The sequence below is a fragment of the Merops nubicus genome, unplaced genomic scaffold, assembly GCF_000691845.1.
Source record: "Merops nubicus isolate BGI_N331 unplaced genomic scaffold, ASM69184v1 scaffold38817, whole genome shotgun sequence".
Lineage (NCBI taxonomy): Eukaryota > Metazoa > Chordata > Aves > Coraciiformes > Meropidae > Merops > Merops nubicus.
The window spans coordinates 1-20,811 of NW_008623002.1; the positions used below are offsets into that span (position 1 = coordinate 1).

A 20,811-nucleotide genomic window follows, 5' to 3' on the forward strand; every position below is an offset into this window, starting at 1 on the left:
GGACGGCGTCTGCAAACCCACGACAGGGGCCGGTGGGGGCGGCGCGACACCTTGAGAGCCTGCAACACACAAGCACACACAATGAGTAAAATCAGAGGCCGGCAAGATGGAGAAAAGGATTTTCGTAATTGCAAAAAACATCCTGAAATTCTCTGATTAAATTAGTTACAGCAAAATGGGGAGGAAGCGAGCAGCCTGCAAAGCTTCCCGTGCTGGTTTACGTACTGCGAAGAGAGAGAGCACCATCTTTTGAACAGCAGCTTGTGTCGTGCTAGAAGTAATCAACATTGCAAGGGTACCAACTGAACCCTTACCCTAAAAGCTTCCTTTTGGGAGGAAGCCACTGCCGTTCTGCAGGTCAGAATTCTTCCCTATCTCCAGCTCACTGTCTTGCTTTGTCCAAACACCTTCCTAACAGGTTGTGCTTCCCAGTCTTCTCATTAAAGACACCTCACCTCCTTTAGTTAGCTTTCAGACATTTATCCTCTATTACAAACATCAGCAAAATTGTATCTGACTAAAGTGTGTGAGATCTGAACTGGTCATCAACAAGATTTCAGTATAGAGAAGATGCAGCAGACACAGCAAGCCATGAAAGGAGAGGTAAGGTCAGAACAGGGCTGGAGCAGGAGCAGGAAATCAGAGAGTTCTGTTTACCATTCTAGAGAAAGGCGATACAACAAAGCTTAACTTTAGTAGAATAAATTTTGCAAGGTAAACTGGAAGGGAATGCAACAGGTAATTCCTGGATATGTTTTTTTCAAATACAATTTTCCATCCATATAGCAGATGTCCAACACAACTGCACACAACCAAGCAGTGTCCATTTTTATTCCTGGACCCTTGTTTCAAGCACGGTCTTCTTAACGGGGAAAAAAAAATTCACTCCCAAAACATACCGTTTGAGAAAGCTCTTCCCAAAGCTTGTTGACATCAACACGAGCCAAAGTGAACGAGGATTACCAGGCTCCAGACGAGGACTTCATACCCATAAGCCCGTGCCAGTTTATCTCGTGTGCCTCCTTTTGTCTGAACTAGTGACTCTATTGTCTCATGCCCTCTGTAGCCTTTATGCTGGATTTGTCTGCTCTTTCTGCACACCAGCAGTTATTCACCTGAAAATAAGCTCCCTATCCGAGAGAGCGTGTGCTGTTTTTTAAACTCCCATACTGAAATTTAAAGGAATCAACAGCTGCCAGAAAAAGCACGCATCTCTCCTAATCTGTCTTGCGTTCCTTTATAAATTTCTTGTATATAATAACAATAATAATGTTTTATTTCCACATATATTAATAAAAAACAGAGTTAAGAATGCTGGTTACATGGTATTTTGTAACTCCTGCCCTGAGTAAAACGACAATGTGAAATAGCTAGGCAAATCAAAAGTAGAATTAAATCCCTGGCAGCGTCACCAGTGAAAACTGCTCTTTCAGCTTAACGAGCACGGTGGAGCAGAACTTCCCGCCAGCGGCTGCAGCCTCCCTCGCCCTCCACCACACTCGTTTAGCGTTTCTATCCCAAATACACCCGAGCCTTCCGCAGAACATACACGCTGCCCTTTCACCACTCCACTTCTTACACCTAACAACATCACTAACAGAAACCTTTTCCTCCGAGTGCTCATTATACTGTATTGGAAGGAATTTTTATATTGCTGACCAGGAGAACTTGGGTTACAAAGATGTGAATATTCTTCCAGTCCATGGCATCATCTTACCTTCCCCTCCAAGCAGTCACTTTTAAGACACGGCTTGATAGATCACACTCTTTGAAAGAAATGTTCCAGCAGCAACAGCCTATTTTTTCTGTTGGTTTGGTGTTTTTTTTTTCCCCTTTTTAAATTCAAAATGCACAGCCCTCCTCCTGTTCACAACCAGGGCTGTTAAGTCACCTAGTTCAAACTCCTCCCATGACTTAGTACTACACACCTGACAAGACAGACTATGGTCAATGATGTCTTCCAAGTATGTTGTTTTGCTAAATTCTGAGGTTTGGGGATATTTTTGTTGGTAAGGAAATTCTCCCAAAGAAGGTTTAAAATAATGCAGAAGACAGTAACTGAGATCTCCTGAGCTGAAGAGGACAAGCATTCCCTTCTGTCTCTGTAGCAGCGGAGCAGATGTGGGTTATAACAGCATGAATGTGAGGAAAGTGTGACAAATATTTTTAAATTTAACCAGTCTGAGTGATTTAATTTCTCAACTTCCTTTCTACACAAAATGCAGCTCAGAAGCAACATAATGGAATCTGAGGCTCATTCTCTTTAAAAAAAGTAGCCGAGGGCTTTTTATTTTAAATCAGCCCACTCAAATTTTGAGGCTGTAGACAAAGGTATTAGACTTTTCTTGCTGTGCTGACAAATCAGATACCAATCAAAAAATTTATTCTCAAAGAGCCATCCAGAAGCACATCCAAGTCTACTGAAAAATGCTCAGTAAAATTAGTGGTACAGATCACATGTGCAGCATCTAAGAAAATTTCAAGCCCTTTGTTGTCTTATAGGCACAGGCAGTATGCGAATAAAGTTTGTCAGATGTCAAAAGAAGGACCCATGCTCCTCGAGAAACAATGAAGTGATTTAATGACCAGCTCATTCCTGTGCAGAAGAGCAATGGAACTGATCTGCCCCAGCCTCTATTTCATTGTTTTGCCCCTAACTGCGGCAGCCAACCTCCTCTTCTTGCTTGTGGGCACGGAACAGAGTCACCTCTTTCACCAGCTGCCGCTTCTGCGTGACTTGGCTAAGACACGGCCTTTAACGCAAGACGTGGCTTTTATTACTGGAGATAAAATCCTCAGGCATTTGTACCTGATTCTGTTATTCTGTTCAAAGGTGTAAAAATATAGATTGCTTTCACAACTTATTTTTATTTGCAATTTTTACCAGCAATGCAGAGGGAAAGGTCCTCGGAACTCCACGGAGTGTTTGCAATGGAGCAGGCAGAGGGCGGGCACTGGGAAGCCCACCGCCAGCCACCCCTGCTTTCAGAGGTGCAAGAACCATCACACAGCACCAAGCTTCACAGTTCCACTCTACTTGCAAGACATAGCCCAAAATTCTAGAGCTGCCCAGAAGTGCCAAAGAGGTCACAGGAGCCATCCTTACTGCTTTGATAAATGAGGTAAAAAGCCAGATTTCTGTGTCACTAATTCCGTTTCTGATTATCTTCTCTTCCTGCTGCAAAAAGTCTCTGTTCCCTTGTGATAACCATCAATGTTAAAAAAGCTAACACAATCAAGAAATGGAGCATGGCATTTTTTTAACTGAACTCTGCTCACTACGTGATCAGCATGTCTCTTATAATCCATTAAATTAATTCTCAGTCGTGCTGTTACAAGAAATCAACTGGAGGAACCATGTATTTCTGTATCTGACAGCAATCCTGCTTCAAATACACCTCCTTGGCAAACCTGATGGAAATGTGTATGAGAACTGGAAGTCAAAAGCTTACAATACCACCAGAATGGGATAAAGCTTTACACTGAGTGTGATACTGGTGTTCTGCAACATGGAGCACATCTCATTAATCCTCCTATCATTCACCAGTGGGAAATGTTGCATCTTAAAACTAGGACATGAATTACTACCAGGAAACTCTTGAGAGAGGGACAGTGTTGTAAGCCTTGTGTCTTTTTCTGGAGTTTGACACAGGATCATTTAGACCAGGCCAAGACTGTAAAGAAAGAAGCCTAAACTTCAGAGCCTAAATGCCGATTCACAGCTTAAATAATTTGCCATAAATACCAACATTTTCCAGGGCAGTCAATATCTGTCACCACTGAAGTTCGTAGGAACTTGCTCCTGTTCATGTAAGATGCTTAAAACAAGGATGCAAAACTATGTTACATGTACCGTGTTGGTTACTGGTATTAAGACTTCTGAATTTCCAGCTTTATAGAACATGTGAGACTGAACTGATCCAGGTCATGGGAATCATCAAAGCTAAACTGAATTCCATGAATGGTGCTTGAAAGTTCAGGTTCCCTTACCTCCAAATTCTCATTCAGTAGTGTATGAAAGCAACAGCCATATAGAGTGTTAGCAAACATGCAGTGTTTGTTAGCTTTGAAATTGTGCTGTCCAAGGCACCTGGAAATGCACGAAGTTTATCCTGCATCAATCAGAAGCTCGTGCTTCCTGTGAAGGAAGTATCCACTTTGTAATACAGAAATATTCTGATGAGCTCAGAGAATATCGCAGTCCGTCTTTCATAATTTAATGCAGATTCTAAAAAGACCACGTAACTACGTAGTAGCAAACCAGCAAGGAAGAATAATTCAGCACGCATTAACAGAAACGAGTACCAAGTTTGCTGAGAACTACAGTATAATTAATCTTCGATAATATGTAATTATCATTGTAGGAATTTTGGTTAAAACAGCACTAGACCAGAACCTGCAAACTGCAGTATGGTGTATTTAATCAAGATAACAGATCACAGAATCTGAATATTCAAAACACAGCATCTGCAACAGCAGTTTATTACTGGTCCAAATTACAGCATTTGCTCAACACTAAGAACAAGTTGGCAAATCAGGAATGATTTAAAAGCCTGTCACTTTCTGCAATATGCACATGTAAAAGGAGTCTAAAAATATCTGCTTTGCAGATAATTTAAAAAAATGACATGAGCACACACTCATAAAACCTGTTACAGTCTGAATAATCTTGTTCAAATTAAGAACAAGAAGCTATAACAGCAGTGAATATGATCAAGGATACAACTAAATCAAATCAACCTGAGGATGGTTTTTAGAAATAAGCACAAAAAAAATTCAGACACAATGTCCATGAAGGATCACTCCTCTGAAGCATGAACACGTCTTTGTTGGAAGTGATGAAAGAATTACATTGAAGGAAAGAATGAAATGAGTGGAGATGAAACAGAATGCAACTTACATTACTACGAAAGCACATGAAATCTTACAATAATCAATTTAGAATGACTTTGTAACACATCTTCCATATAAAAAATGAACAGACAGATAAGCTTAATTTTGAAGTTACAAAGAGCTCCTGCATTGTACAGATTACACAAGGTGTTCTCAAGCAAGCTTAAGTTTAGATTTCTTTGACAGTCTCTTCAGAGCAATCTTCATTCCTTGAATTCAGCCTGCTGAAGTAAGTTCTTCTATCCTGCCCAAATACCCGAGGAACAGTTCTTCATTCTTCATGTTACACTACTCAAGCCCCTTCATCCCTATTTCCCCAAGCAGAGTTCTCAAGACATACTTCATGCTGCTGTCAAACAAATCTTTCTTCCACCTTCTTATATCAGCCTGGAGAGCCACATCATGGGAACGTTTAACGAGCAGTTTGAAGACTTCGTGAGAAACCAGTCACACAATCAGTCATCTATTCCAACTGCTAAACCATCCACCTGTGAACAGGAGGTCCTTCGGTCTGCAGCACCCGGTGCCTCTTGCCTGCACCTCCCCAGGGCTAATGGAGGCCGATGCTGCACCTACTCGTTTGCTCTGTCTGGTTCATCGGCCTCTGACCCAGACACGACTGTCAGTCAGAGACTAAAGCTAAATTTAAACTGTCAGGCACACAAGCAACTTCTGGGCTCTGGAACCAGGATGCACACGTAGCTTATATCTCACGTCTGCACACAGGGTGAAACCCTGGCACGCTCCATTTCCCATGCTTTGACTTCCCTAGCAGTGAAACCTGACACAGAATGGAGAGGACAGCGTGACGGTGCAGCCAGGCCAGCTCCTGGACTCACAGGATGGGGAGGACAAGACTTCAAGGGACAACTCTTTGCTATCTATCTAGATCAGCGTGAGTACTGGAGAAGATCACCCACCTCTTCCCTGTTTTTATTCCAGCCTAAGGAGACACCAGAGGTGGATTCTCCCACACAGGGCTAAGCTTAAGTGACCAGGGAATCCAAGTGTGTTTAAGAAGACATTTTCATTGGTGTTAACTTACTGAAAAGTTTTAAAAGCGAAGACAACTAACATTTTATCTTTAATCATATAAAACCATATAATATGTTTCTCATAGTTTTCTTGTATCAGATTGTGAACAAACCGCTTTAACTCCAAAATGTCAGGACAGGAGAATTTTACATAATTCCTTGATCTTAAGTAACTTCTCCTTGAAGTCAGTCACTCCTTGAAGTAAAAAGCTATTACTTTAACACACAGATCTCTGAGCTATTACTTCAGGACTACTCTGTGAGCTCACACATGCAATCTTATAAAAAGAAAAAAAACCTCTCCTATCCCCTTGCTGATGAGACTGACTGTTGGGAGAAGTCACTCTGAGCACATGGACAAATTTTTTCTGCATCATATCATCAGTAAATAAGTTAATAAAATCCAAGGCAAGTTCCTGATCTTCCAATGTATCAAATTCAGCTTCCTTGAATTTGTAAAAATAAAAGAAATCTGCTGTCCTAGTAACTAATGTGGGTATGTAATTTATTTAGATCTTAACTTTGTTTTGATCTTTTCCTTATGTGTACAGTGATAGAGCAAACTGCAGAGTAACTGAATACACTCCCAAGGCTTGAAATGCTGTGCAAGGTGTAGCACCATGAAACGTCAAAAATCTGGTAATACTGTACTACAATTACAAAGTGTAACTTCTTCATTAAGATGTAAATGTGTCAAACATATGGTCCAATAATCCCTACCACTACAAAATTATCTCAATCCATGGTGTCGCTACAGTATTTGTTTGCCAAGTGTCCAAGATGCTCTACAACAATTTCCTACTGGTTTTGTACATCTGCTTTGACAGACGTTAAAAAGCAGACCAGTCTGCAGAGAGAAGCAGCCCTTTACTTTTTGAAAAATGCCTTTTAAAAGGGTCTTATTTCAAGTTTCCAACATGAAGGATTAAAAAAATCATTAGTCACCGCGTGAAAATTTAGCCTTCATATCCAACAGAGCAGTAAGCTCTCAGGAAGACACATCTTTGGGGTTTTTCCAGTGTACACTCTGAAGTTCTGGGGAGAAAAACACTAAACCAAAATTATCTTTTTTCATTCAATTGTTAAGAGACTCATTTAGAGGTCTGAAATCCCATGAATTTAATAATCTTAATGAAATCTGTAGAATTTTTGTAAAATTTGTAGAAAACAAGTCTCTTGAATATATTCTTGACACCAACCTATAAAAGGCCATCCTAAAATAAGTACATGGGAGACCTCTGTAACATCAAACATTATACATGCTCTTTAAAAGAGGTGGTAGAGGCCCCCATCCCTGAAGACATTCAAGATCAGGTTTGATGGGGCCCTAAGCAACCTGATCTAGTTGAGGATGCCTCTGCTTGCCACAGGGGGGGGCGGGGGAGGGAGGTAGACTAGATCACCTTCTGAGGTCTCTTCCAACTCAAAGCAATCTATGATTCTAAAAATCCAACCAAGTTCATATCATATTGTGAAAAGTAATTTATATAAAATAACCAAAGTCAGCTTGGTTTGGCTAGTCAAAACACCATTTTCTAATATTTAAATAAGGTAACAGTGTTAGAAAAGTTTAAAAACCTATAATACCACAGGGCTGAATAAAATCTTTAGGGTATTTTATTAAAATAATTTATCGCGTACATAAAAAGTATACCATATTTTCACAGTTCTAAAAAAATACACTAAAAAAATACTGTTTCCCTGTAAGTTATTTTTATACATGTAGTAGCCGAGTATAAAACATAGTTCATATATCATACAGATGTTTTGTTGAAAGTTGATATTCTATATGGTATAAATTGATTTGTTAAAAGTAGACAGCACGTTGTCCTGCCCTAAATTTGTAACAAGCATTACAGCCTTTTTGTTTCTTCAGAAAAGAGATTGATCTCTGAGGTAAAAAAATACCAGTTACTGCTCCTTCTGTGCCAAATCAAAGCTCTAAAAATTATCTGAAACCCAACAGAAGGGCAGAAATTTCAACAAGTTTAGAAAAAGCTGCTTTACTTTCCCACAAACTGTAAGTCAGTAGCGAAGTCAAAATAGTGTTTTAAATTAAGGGAACAATAAACTGAAGAATATAGACAAAAATGAACTTACCAAGAAGTGGAATACCTTGGGTGACAGGAGCAGGTACATTAGTAGGTGCTACAGGAGGTGGCACAGTCCCATACATTTTGGAACTATCGGTAGTTTCAGCATTTCCTCTGGATCCAGAAACCACTGTTGGGATGGGATTTCCTACAGATGAATCTTTTGTAGTGTCTTCATTCACACCAGTTGCTGTAGCTACAAGACAATGCATTGGCATATTAAAACTAGAGTCAGCTTTTCTGCTTGCACGATACCTTTCTTCTGCTGCTGTTTGCCCAGGATCTAAACACTTACAGTTTGGGATGTTCACTGCTGGAGTGTGAGGAACAGATACCGGAGGAGTTATAGGTGGTGGTGGTCCAGGAGGAAGAAAGCCTACAAAAAAAAAGTATGAATTAACACTGAGTATCGCTTTACCAAACACACTTGTCTAGTTTACACAGCAGATGCTTTTATTTACCGTCTGGCTAAAAAAAAGGACTTAATAATCCTAAAAATATATAAACATACCTGGGGGTAAATGCATTGGGTTGAAACCAGGTCGTAAAAATGGAGGTGGTGGCGGTGGCGGCACTCCAGGAGCAAATCCAGGAGGTGGGATTCCTAAAGGTGCTGTGAAAGCAGGTGGTTGGAGTGCACCAACCACAGGAGGACCTGATGGATGTGGTGGAACCTAAGAAAAAAGGAAGAGGAAAGCTGCATTACCTCAAGACTGAAAGGATGATTTGTTGTTCAGCTGTGGACTGCTGTCTTTTGTGCTTTGTCCACCAAATCAAGAAAATTTAAACTGTCTTAAATGACCCTGCACGAAAGGGACTTACATAACCGATCTAATCAGCAGTCAAAGAACTCCTACAACTGCAATATTAACACTGATCTTGTTTGCCTTTTTTCTGTAAGAACAGTTTATTCTCTGTGGCAAATCAATATTCACACATGCAGGTAACTCATCTAAATGTACCCTTTACATAGCAGCTGAAAATAATTTTACCATCCAATATGATACACTATAATAGACACAACTTTGGAACAATTAAAACCTTTTCTTTTTTTTTGCCATCTGAGTTTGTGTATTATACTGGAGCGACCATTGTTCCCTAATTTGTTTACCTTTTCAAATTCTAATTCATATCAAACTCTGAATGAAAACTGCTTTAAATTAACTTGGTCCTTAGACTCATATTTAAGATCTTACTGTAAAACTACATTAAATGTGTGGGAATCAAAAGGAATAAAGGTTAAACAAAATACACTCTGTATTTAAAACTGAATTATTAAAGTACAGAAGAGCTGTGTACTCAAGTGACAACTGACTCGCCATCATCACCATCAAAATTTCAGAACTACACCAAGACCCTTCATAACTCATTTTTTATTTCTAGAGTAAAGACAGAAAAGCCTTTACAGTTTAATTTTCAGAACTGAGAGAAGTGGCTGAAAGGCTTGGGGAGGAGTGGAAGAAAAAATGGGACCTGGGGGTGCTGGTGGACATCTGGCTGAACATGAGCCAGCAGTGTGGCCAGGAGGCCAAGAAGACAAATGGCATCCTGGCCTGTATCAGAAACTGTGTGACCAGCAGGAGTAGGAAGGTGATCGTGCCCCTGGCCTTGGCACTGGTGAGGCCACACCTTGAGTACTGTGTCCAGTTTTGGGCACCACAGGGTAAGAAGGACATGGAGGTGCTGGAGCAGGTCCAGAGAAAGGCAAAGAGGCTGGTGAGAGGGCTGGTAAACATGCCTTATGAAGACTGACTGAGGGAACTGGGGCTGTTCAGTCTGAAGAACAGGGGACTGAGAGGTGACCTTACTGCCTTCTACAACTTCTTGAAAGGAGGTTGTAGTGAGGCTAGTGTTGGTCTGTTCTCCCAAATTACTGATGATAGGATGAAAGGAAATGGCCTCACGTTGTGCCAGCAGAAGTTTTGATTGGGTATTAGGAAGTATTTCTTCCCTGAGAGTGTGTTTAGTCACTAGAATGGGCTGCCCTGGGAGGTGGTAGAGTCATCATCCTGGAGGGGTTCAAAAAACAAGTGGACGTAGCACTTGAGGCTATGGTCTAGTGGTTAGTTGTGAGGAAGATTGGACTTGATGAACCTAGAGGTCCTTTCCAACTGCAGTGATTCTATGATTCTATATGAAGTGGCATTAAAGTGAAGTAAGCAAAATATTCTCCTTAAACCTAGAGAAGATGCTAAAGCTGCACAGCACCTAATACCACTTGAAACTGACGTTCCAGGTTCTTTACCAACGGGTAGTTAGTGAGCTCGGGAATGGTAAAACTCGTGCTATTAGAATTTTAAAATCAGTTAATTACAGTAGGCTTGAATTCATTAGGCTTCAGTGTAGACCACCACTTTTTAAATTGGTTATTTATTGGTTTATAACAACCTGCTGATTAGGCCTTGGCCTGAAGTTAAGCTAACCAGACAGGTTGTGAGAAACTACTGGATGTGGCAGAAGAAACTGCCAAACATGACAGATAATGGGACAAGCTGACAAAATTTACAGAAGGCACCCTGGATTCTGCAGGTGGTTAAGGGGGGGTGTGGTACGTGAACAACAGCCAAACTTCAGAGATAAGTAGAAAGGAGCACTGGGGATCTTCTGGGGACTAGGACCTTGCGAGGCCAACAGTGCACAGATAAGCATATCTAAGAGTAGCACATAAGGCCAGGACTACCTAGACGGACAGTAACTCTGAGTGACGCTAGAGGTGCTGCCATTAACTGCAGCTGGAGCTTTAGAAAGTGCTCCAAGCCAGAGTAACCTGACAGCCCTGGCAGGCCTTGTTTGTTTTACAGAGCACCCATCAAAGAGCAACAGCTCTTCCTTGAGCAGTAGCAGCAGGACAAAAAGATTTTAGGAAGAGGGAAAACTCACTGAGTGCTGTCAGTCCTGAAGTAGTTAAAAGCTGGTAAAACTATGGGTGAAGCATGTGTACACAGTGGCTTGAGAAAGCATACTGTACAGTAAAATACTGTGACGGAACCAGAAGAGAAGTAACATCAAAGGCACATGATTTAGACATGTATTAGAGGATATTGATACCTAATTATCCAAGCTTAACTGCTATACTTAACTTTTTAGAAAAAGTTGATTCTCTAATACCTAATGGTAAGTAATACATTAAAACCTTTAAGCGAAGGTGGTAAAAATCTATGCATAAATGTCACAATATCTAATTTAAAACACAAATTTAAGCATTAAGTTTCTGTCTGTTGAAGTGACGGAATCAGTGGTTACTAAACATCAACAGATAACACAGAGGACTGGCAAACAGTTTCAGAATAATAGCCAACGAACTGGAAAAATCAAAGTAACAAAAACACTACTGGGGATACATACATTTGGAAAACCTTGTATTTTACTAGCAACACTGGAAACTGGAATAACTAACCCATAAGTGTACTGCAAACTGACAGGGGCATCTCAATGAACATGTCTTGGGACCTGGCCTGTGTTCAGGTACAACTATTTCTTACTGCACACCTCTGAGACTGAGACTTGAAGGAGAATCACCAGCCCTGTGAACTGAAGGAGCATAGTGCTCCAGGATGAGCAAATACACATATACGTGCACCCAGTCTCCAGCAGGAAGACTGCAAAGGAGACATCTGCCAGTTTCCATAGGAAGGGTATGGGATGGATACTGGACCAATGCACAACTCCCACACATACGCTGTAAGGAAGAGGAGCACATGGGATTGAGAAATACATCAAGAAATGTGGGAGGTGCACACTCAACCTGGACACTGGTTTCTTGCTGAAAACCCATGAAATCAAAAAGAGAGACTTTGGGCTGGACTAGGAAACTCTTAGAAAGGGTGCACAGAGCAAACCCCTTGGACTTCAACGCATAACCCTGGCAAAGGCTGAGCCATGGACTGCTGTGAAAGAATGGGAGTTTTGGTAAGGTAACACCAAGCTTTCACATATCAGAACACTAATTGCCCAAATCTTTGCCAACAAACACACAACACAAGGGTATCAGAGGTGCTACTAACTGAAACTGACCTCAATAACCAAGAATTAGACTGAAGATGATCTTGGACATTGCAATCTGACTTAAAAATAAACACAGACCTACCTCAGAGAGGACCACTGAGGTGGACTGTCAGACCTGCAGGAGCAGAGGAGCCCAGAAATCTTAATCTACAGGCAAGAAAAGGGCTCACTCCAGTGTCAGAACACAACGGAAGTACTCCACCTATCTTGCCAACCACACAGGACCCTGTGGCTCAGAAGGCGCTGCGTGCTGTTGAGACCAAAGAACCAGCTTCCCCACACAGGCAGTCGCTCTGGGAAGGGCATCATGCATGTTAAGTGCTTTGCTGCACAGAGGTTGCACTCATGGGCCAAGGCGATGCTGGCAGTAACAGGAGGCCAGCCCACTGTTAAACCACTCGAAAGGTCATTCCCAGCAGAGCAGGGCTCCTTCCCCACACGGCCAGCCCACACAGGGGGGTAGCACAGGTGGCCCGTTCAGGCTCCAGCAGCTCATTCTCATCCTACCTTTCAACACGGGATTTTCAGGGCTGTGAATGGAACACAGACTAGGGCCTGGCCTGAAGTTAGGCTTCACAAGAAAGGGCATTAAGGGCACAAGCAGCTACAGGACACAGCATGAGAAACTGCCAGACGTGACAAGTAGCAAAGTGAGAAGGTGACAAGTTACAGGTAGTGGCATAAGGGATGGCTGGATCTTGCAGGTGGTTCAGAGTGCTCTGTGAACAATGCCCAACTTCAGAAAGAACCAGAAAGGAGCACCAGGGATCTTACTGGGAGGGGCGGATGTGTGTCAGGAACCTTCCTTATGAAGCCAACAGTGCACAAGTGGCCATATCCAGCCATGTCACACACAGACAGTATTACTTAGGGAAGCCTAACACAAAGAGCAAACCTGGGTAGCAACGCAGCAAAACTGGGACCAATGTGGAAAAGAAAGAATTAGGGGACGGTTGTTAACTTGGAAGGGGATTAGAGTAGAGAAAGGGAGGAGGAAAGCACAACAAAAAGTAGGGGCAAGAAGTGAGGAAAGAGAGAGTAAGCTATGGGAATCGTGCAGTCTGAGTTGTTTGGGGTTATCTGTCAGGCAGCCCTACGCTTGATCGCTGCGGCCTGAACCAGCACAATGCACAAAGTCTGTTCTGACATGCCACACACTTCTCCTGTCAGAGGGGCCAGGGTGGGGGAGTCCGTTCCATGGCTAACAGGGGAGCAGCCAGATGGATGGGCTGAGTGACCTGGTGTCACTGTACTGATGACCATCCCACCATGGGCAGCATCAGCAGCTACCCAACACTCCCACCAACCTCCCCACCTCTTACAGGCTCAAGCAGTGAAGTCAAATACAAATGAAAGCAGTTCTGCTTTTATCACAGGGCAAAACTACACCAGCCAATTAAAAGGCAGTTGTACTCCACAAAGTTATTAAAATAAAACCCCCACATTATTTAAAAAACGTGGAATATAATGAGCTTTTTACTTTAGGTATTAGGCTGTATATGTATACAACAAAATGTGTGATTTTTACTACTGACACCACTAACATCATCACAGCCAAATTGAAGCTCAAAGTTTTAACTTAATCTCTAAGTTTTAACAACTATTTAAAAATTAAACTATTGTACTCTTATGTTCTGAGAATACAGCTGAATAGGTCCAGCGTAAGACATCATAAAAAAGGTTCACAGTGAAACCAAAGATGAAGAACAAATACAGTTCTCTGATCCTGGCCTGAATTTGTGAAGACACAAGTTTCTTTGCCATAGTAAAGAGCTGAAGCTGAGTAAAGCAACCTACACACTCAAAATATTCTGAAACCGGTTAGCTTTTAATTTACACTTCCTTTTTCAGCATAGACTTAAAGAAAATAAAGTCACTATGTAATACAGCTACTACTGTCACTACTACATAACACAGCTAATGGTTATTAAAACTCCCTGAAATTAGAAATTTTACTTACATGTTAATTTGTTAATACCACCTTACAGCATTTCAGAAATTGTGTCAACACAACACAAATTTCAACACGCTACGTTCTCAAATCACGTAATTGGCTAAATTATGCATATCTTCAAGCAATTTGAGCTCTTGATCTTTTCTGAGTGTTTGACATACTGTGGTTTATAAATTACATTTTCTCAAGATGTAAAATAGTTTCAGTTATACTTCATTCCATTCAGGAGAGGGTATACTACTATTTTAACAGTGACAAAAAAACCAATTACTGTTAAAGTAGTAATGCCTCTGCCAATAAGTAAAGCTAAAAGAAATATAGGTTATAAAACACTGGAGGGAGCAATTATTACATGCCACTTAAACTAATCAAAGTTTCAGAGTGTGCTTTTAGTGACTGAACATACAACATCAGCTTTGTCTAAGAAAGCACTATAACAACAAAGGAAGAGTATGAAAATTTTTACACTAAACTCCCAAAGGCTGTTCAAAGAGTATACACAATATGAACAAACAGGAAAGCAATGTACATATTTTAGAAGGTGTAAGCCAACAGTGAGCGAAATTAATTATGAAAACAACAAAAAAAGCAATCATAAAACTGAAGGGGTGCTATTCAGCCCATTAATAAAAAGCGTCTACTGCAATAACTTATGCAGGACAGAGAGAACAGTTATTAGAAGCACAGTCCTACAACGCTTCAAATAAACCTCTGACAGACACAAATACGGTCTGTCTACATTAGCATTAGAGCAGCAATGAGGTTTTGGAAAAAATCCTCCACCATTCCCACTAACCACACGCTGACTCCATCCCCAGGACTGTTCTGCTACAAAAAAATGACACCCCTTTTCAGGGAAATCAAACCAGATGCTCTGCTCCTGCTTGGCACAAAACACGCTCCAAACCCTAATGGGTTCAGTTTTTTCCAGTTCTCCTGCTGACACTGTGACTTGGCAGAAAATAAATGTTTTTCTATGAGACTGTATTGCTCTTTTACACCAAGAAGATCAAATAATGGATTTCAGGTGCATATTTGATTTACAGCACAAGCAAGTTTGACAGCATAGCCAGTCTGCTAACAAGAGCAGTTTTAACCCGGGACAACAAAGTGACAAACACGCACAAAAAATCAAGTTGTTACCATTCACTGTACTTCCTACCCCTCTTTCACTTACACATTGCTAAGGTAAGTCTTTGTTTACCTACCCAGAGCAAATGAGAAGCAGCTCTCACCTGTGGAGGAGGTACTGTTATTGGCGCAGGCATGGGGACAGGAATCGGAACAGGTAAAGCTTTAGGTATAGGTGACACTGGTTCATTGTGTGTAGCTTCTGCACCTCCATTTTGAGCTACTTCATTTTCAGACTTCTTGGGAATCCCCTTCCACTCTATATGGGAAAAAAACCCCAAACATTCTAAGCTAAGAAGCATTTAAACATATTTCTGATTAACAAACATTCTGAATTACTTTGAACACAGTACAGCAAATCGCTGAAACAGAGAAAGTAAAATTTATTCCTTTCATTAGTCACTTAACAGTTCTTCACACTGACAGCATTTCTATGTGCCCAGGATTCTGAAACACGTTCTCTATACCAAAACCAGGAAGGCTGTTTTGGGACAAGCTTTCAAACAGATTCATTCCAGTGCTCTCCAGAAAGAAGGTAACAGCTTTTTCACTAATTTGAGAAGTCATTTCTGAAAAAACCAACATTCTCAAGCCTTGAACAAGGAGAATACAACAATAAAGAACTGCAACAACATAAAACTCAAATATAGCTTTGAACTCATTTTATAAAAGAAATATAGGTCCTACTGTTTGTCAGAAATTCCTAACAAAGGACAGCTAAGCTGAAAAAAGGCATCGGTGAAGAGGCATTTTGGGAAAGAGAAAAGCATTGAGAAGCCTGGAATGCACTGAGTTTATGTTTATCATTAGTTGGACTTTCATTTAAAACGCAACCAACTTATTTTTGTGTATTTACCATGAAGAGATGCTACTGTTTAGAGTAACCACCACCTAACTAGTGTAAATTGAACAGAATGACAAAACCCTGAAATAACATTTCAATAACTAGACAGCACACCACACAATGGTTAAAACCAACACAGTAGTCTAGAGCATCAATCAAAAAATTTAAGGCAATTTCAATTTTTAGTACTGCATTTATTTCATATTACTTTTAAAATCACAATGGCCAGCACACTAGCAACTCTATATTGATTTGTAACTGATTTAAAGCTGCCAATTATAACAGGTGTAAATTTTCTTAATACAGCCATAAAAGCCTGATATTTTCACTGATTTTCACACACAAAATCACAAGAATTCTAAGAGGTCCCAACAAATACAAGATGGAACTGAGCATGTTACAAGTGTGAAAACTACAGGAACTTTTTTTAGAAGCTATAAAGCTGCCAGCAGCTCAGTTGCTACGCAAGCATTCCCAAGGCAGGCTCCTTTGTGAGGGGTGCCTCCAACAAAGCAGGGGAGGGAGGACCAAGCTGGTGCTGGGACTAACAACCACAACATGTTTGCCTCCTGTGCTACCCAGTTTTGCAAGGGCAAACACTCCAGGCCCACTGACAAGTCCCCTGGTGTCCACGCGGGTTTTTAGCCCAGCCTCTCTGAGCACAGCCGTGTAACTCCTTATGAGGGGACTCATTAACTGCTTACATACTCTCTCCAATCTACAGGTTATATATGCTGTGATTCTTAACCATCTCAGGGACATTCTAGGCACCTCAGGGTCATGAAAGTCAGTCACACCAACCTGAGTACACCAGGACAAAGGGTAATTTTTTAAAATCACTAGAACATGTAGCAATACTTTACCTGGACTGAGAGTTTCGTTGTCCAACATTCCTCCTTCACAGAAACTTTCAAGATCTTCAGGTTTTACTTTGTCCCATGGTATATAAGTAACACCTAATTCTACATCCCAATACTGCTTGTAATCTGGCTTTATTCCTTTATTCAAAGCCCATGCAATCTTGGGAGGAAAAAAATACAAGTAGTCAGTAAAATGATTCTATTTTCATGGATTTAATACTTAGTTTTCACAAAAGAGCATTACCGTTTGGGGCTAGAAAGGGAAAATACTCGTCTAATTGAAACGGCAGGAAAAAACAGGCTAGTTACAAACCCCTGAAATAAGAGGATTTTTTAAAGCATACAGTTGTTATTTTTCAGCTTGACTCTAGCACACAATCTGTAAAAATGTATGAAGGTATTTTCTGCAAATATTCCCCAGTCACAAAGATTAATTCTATCTCCCTTCAGAAGACAGGGTCATACCGTAGTATGATGTTCTACAAAAGGAAAACTTCATTAATGAATACGTTCTTCCTTATCTATCAGTACTACTTCTACAATTATCATGTATAATTAAATGTGCTTATAAGACAAATAACCAGCACAAGAAAAACAGTTATGTCCACTGTAATGTCTAAAAGGACACCATTTTTGCTAGTTACAGACAATTATTGCCCATCTTTCAAAAAAACTGATACAAGTTCCACTAGTGACATTACAGAATAGGAAGAATACTTATCAAGAAAAAATGTGGCATACTTTCAGTAAATTTACACAATACCACATCCAGAAAATACATGTCTACAATAACATCTACATCTAGAACAGATGAAAAAAGAATTACAGTAGTTACAGTAACTTTAGAACAGCTTAATATTTTCCAAGAAATACCTTTATAGATTTCTGATTGACTTTGAAGTTTCCTCGGCTCAGTTTTTGTAGGGCACGGTAAGCATCTTGTCTGTGAACCATCACAATATAGGCACATCCTCTAGGAGGTATCATCTGTTTGTATTTTAAGAAAAAAAAAAGAATAGGTTTGCTAGCACGTTAACAAAGCCATGAATGACATATAAAGTGTTCAACTGCAGTGAACTGGAACATCAGCAGGTGTTTCAAAAGGGACTATGAAAGTAGGAAAGAATGTCAGTGTAAGATGTTAAGAGAGCCAGTACCTTCTGGAAATACCATTTTCTAGTAAATTGAAAGCAACTTATGTGGAAACTTTAAAACACGATCATGTGTAAGAAAATGGGGTGTCTGTTGTATATTTAATCATTTCAAACTGTTAAACAGTAGTGTTCATAGAAATGATGGGGTCTGGAAATTAGTTTGCTGGAAGAAACAAGCCAGGGTAATGCCACACTTCATTCCATATACCACAAGCTGCCACCTGCACCTCCGCATTCAGTTTTATCTGCAGTTTTGTAATATTTTAAATTATTTGTGAGGCGTATTTGAGAAAAAGCTTCTGTGTCCTTTTAAATAATTCGGGAATAGAAAGACAATTACTGTCACCTCTTTGTTTCAATGAGATTTCATAGCTACCAAAACAGCCATCATTTAAATATGGAAATCTTCTTCAATACAGTAAAGCCTAACAATAGCTCTCCATGCTTATGACTTCAAGTAAGTCAGAAGAGATACAAGCAAAAGAAACAAGAACACCAGCTGAGAGTCCACATTTCCATAATCAAACAAAATAGAGAAGACAAGGAACTCAGTAACACAGTGTATCTTTCTGTACCTGTCTTCTCAATAGCCCTCTCTCATTCACTTCTCCCCAGAGAAAGTATGATTTTTTTGAAAACGGGATAATCTTCTGTATTACCTCCAAGAGCATTTTTAAATGGCAGGAAACTAAAGTAACTGCCTTCTTGTTTTTCTACAAAGCAGTCAAATGAATTGTTTGTTAAAAAACCACAACCACAGAGCAAATTAGAGCTCTCAACTCTCGAACGTATCAAAAATAAGGCTGGTTTTTTTAAAGGAGTCTGAAAAGACTTTTTGTAACCAAGGCCTATCAAAATAGCTTACACTGAAACATTTATACTTACATTTATTGATTCAATTGGGCCAAACTCCTCCAAAAGACTTCCAACATCCTGCTGAGTTGTCCTTTTGTCAAGTTGTCCTACCCAAAGCGTAGTACTACAAACTACAATCAAAGTGTTAACACAGATTGTCAGAGCACTTGGAAATAGACATTTCAGAACACCAAAATAGTAATTTTAAAACAGTCAGTTATCCAAACTAAGAAGTCAGCTAATATTAAAATATATATTTTAGTATCTAGGAGTGTTTGACAGAAAGCTCTTTTTGTTGCCTGCCTGGAGCTGTGTTAAAAGCAGAGCACAGCAACTACATCAGAATCACTGTTGAAATGTGCTCAACTACGCAGCTCTCTAACCAGTACTGAAGTGACCTGCAAGTTCTGATGATCCTCAGCTCTGCACATTGTCGTAAAAGGAGCTATATGCTTCGCTGCTAACAATGCTCCTTGAAATATCCCAGCACATACAGTGGATACTTCACAAGAAGGTAACTCGCTCCATTCCGTATGAAATCCAAGCTACCAGCCACCACCCTAAGTTATGGATGGTACTTTCTGGCAAGATAATTAGATTTTTTTTTTTTGTGTGGTGATATATCCACTACTAGGCAAGACTTCCCACCAGAATGTGGTGACAATTCAACTACCATGAGCAACCAAACTTGTAACCTCTTTAGAGACCTACTCAATGCCATTTCTTTCTACAGCTAAGTGTAAAATTATTGACACAAGCTCCTTCTTACAGGAAAGAGTAAGCGACACGCTTCTCTCACTTCATGCTTCAAGGTAATAAAACAGCAGATGAACTGCAAGTGTCACAAGACTACCGTAGCAACATTTAATACTCATCTGTGTTTTCCCTCCTAAGTCATATAAAACTGGAAACCTAAAAAGCATTATGTGACAGCATCTGGGAGAGATGTTGACAAAAGCCTATCTTCCCCCACTGCAAGCAAGCTTCTGGTGAATAACCAGGCACCAAGTCCTTGCAGTCCTTTCAAACTAATGGTATTGTCATTCATAAGGTTTTGCTGAGTTAAAACACTTCAGTTTTTGTCCCTCTTACTTAAAAAAGAACATTCTCATTTTACTTGATGACTCCAGAGAAGATTCCACACTTCCTAGAAATACACAGAAGACAACTGGTAAATTCTGTCCACAAACACAGGCAAAGCTAGTAATATTTCGGAAATCTGAACATTAGCCTGTTTTCCAGGTCAATGCTCCCCTCCAGGTTTGAGAGGCACACAACACTGAATCATTAGAAAAATTGTAATAATGTGCTCAACTTCTTGTTGCTCAGTCTGCTTTACCTTTTATGTCTCAAAGGAAGGAAAAGAAAAATATGGTGTTTCAGCTTTTTCTTCCCTCATTTTATATATTTTATATATATTTATTTTATTTCTGGCTTGGAGATACTCCAAAACCACCAAGTTGCTTACTATGAGTAAAGGAAGTACAGGGGTGTCTGGTGAATTTAATTCTTACTAGCTTTACAACAGCTCAGAAAATAAATCATACTACTGTTTACTTTTATTCTGTTTGGTTCAGTCTTGGAACCCACATCAAACAGATTTAAACTCAAGAAAAAGGAACAAAAATTTTTAAAAACAACATACATCAGATTAAGAGTTGTCTTCTGTGATATTCTGGGCAGATATATACTGAAGGTAAGAGGACTTTTCAACTTTTTTTTTTTTAAAGTCTAATAGATAAAAAAAGCTTATTTCTTCAACATTTACAGTTTTTCTGAAACACCTGTTTGCCTTCTCAGTATTCCATTTTACACATGCATAGTATCTACCATACCTTCAACTTCACAGAACTCTAAAATTCATTAAAGAAAATGCTGGGCATAGACAAAAAAACATCCATATATGAACAGGGAAGATCTAAGAAATGGTGTTACATGCTCAACAAGAATTTGCAGAGCTACATCAACAGCAAAGATAAAGAATCAAC

General features: G+C 40.0%; 1 protein-coding gene across 1 annotated transcript in view; it reads right to left on the bottom strand.

The window, feature by feature from the left end:
• Window positions 1–3: 3 nt before the first annotated feature.
• The window catches only part of SCAF4 (SR-related CTD-associated factor 4), a gene marked incomplete at its 3' end in the record, with an annotated part of 33,953 nt that continues 13,145 nt past the window's right edge, over window positions 4–20,811 (bottom strand). Inside the window, exons 13-20 of the mRNA XM_008944962.1 lie at window positions 18,854–18,954; window positions 17,688–17,801; window positions 16,818–16,974; window positions 15,215–15,369; window positions 8,532–8,694; window positions 8,316–8,396; window positions 8,028–8,216; window positions 4–59 (exon numbers count right to left, since the gene is read on the bottom strand). Coding sequence (XP_008943210.1) covers window positions 4–59; window positions 8,028–8,216; window positions 8,316–8,396; window positions 8,532–8,694; window positions 15,215–15,369; window positions 16,818–16,974; window positions 17,688–17,801; window positions 18,854–18,954 — 1,016 coding nt within the window. The remainder of the gene's footprint in view (window positions 60–8,027; window positions 8,217–8,315; window positions 8,397–8,531; window positions 8,695–15,214; window positions 15,370–16,817; window positions 16,975–17,687; window positions 17,802–18,853; window positions 18,955–20,811) is intronic.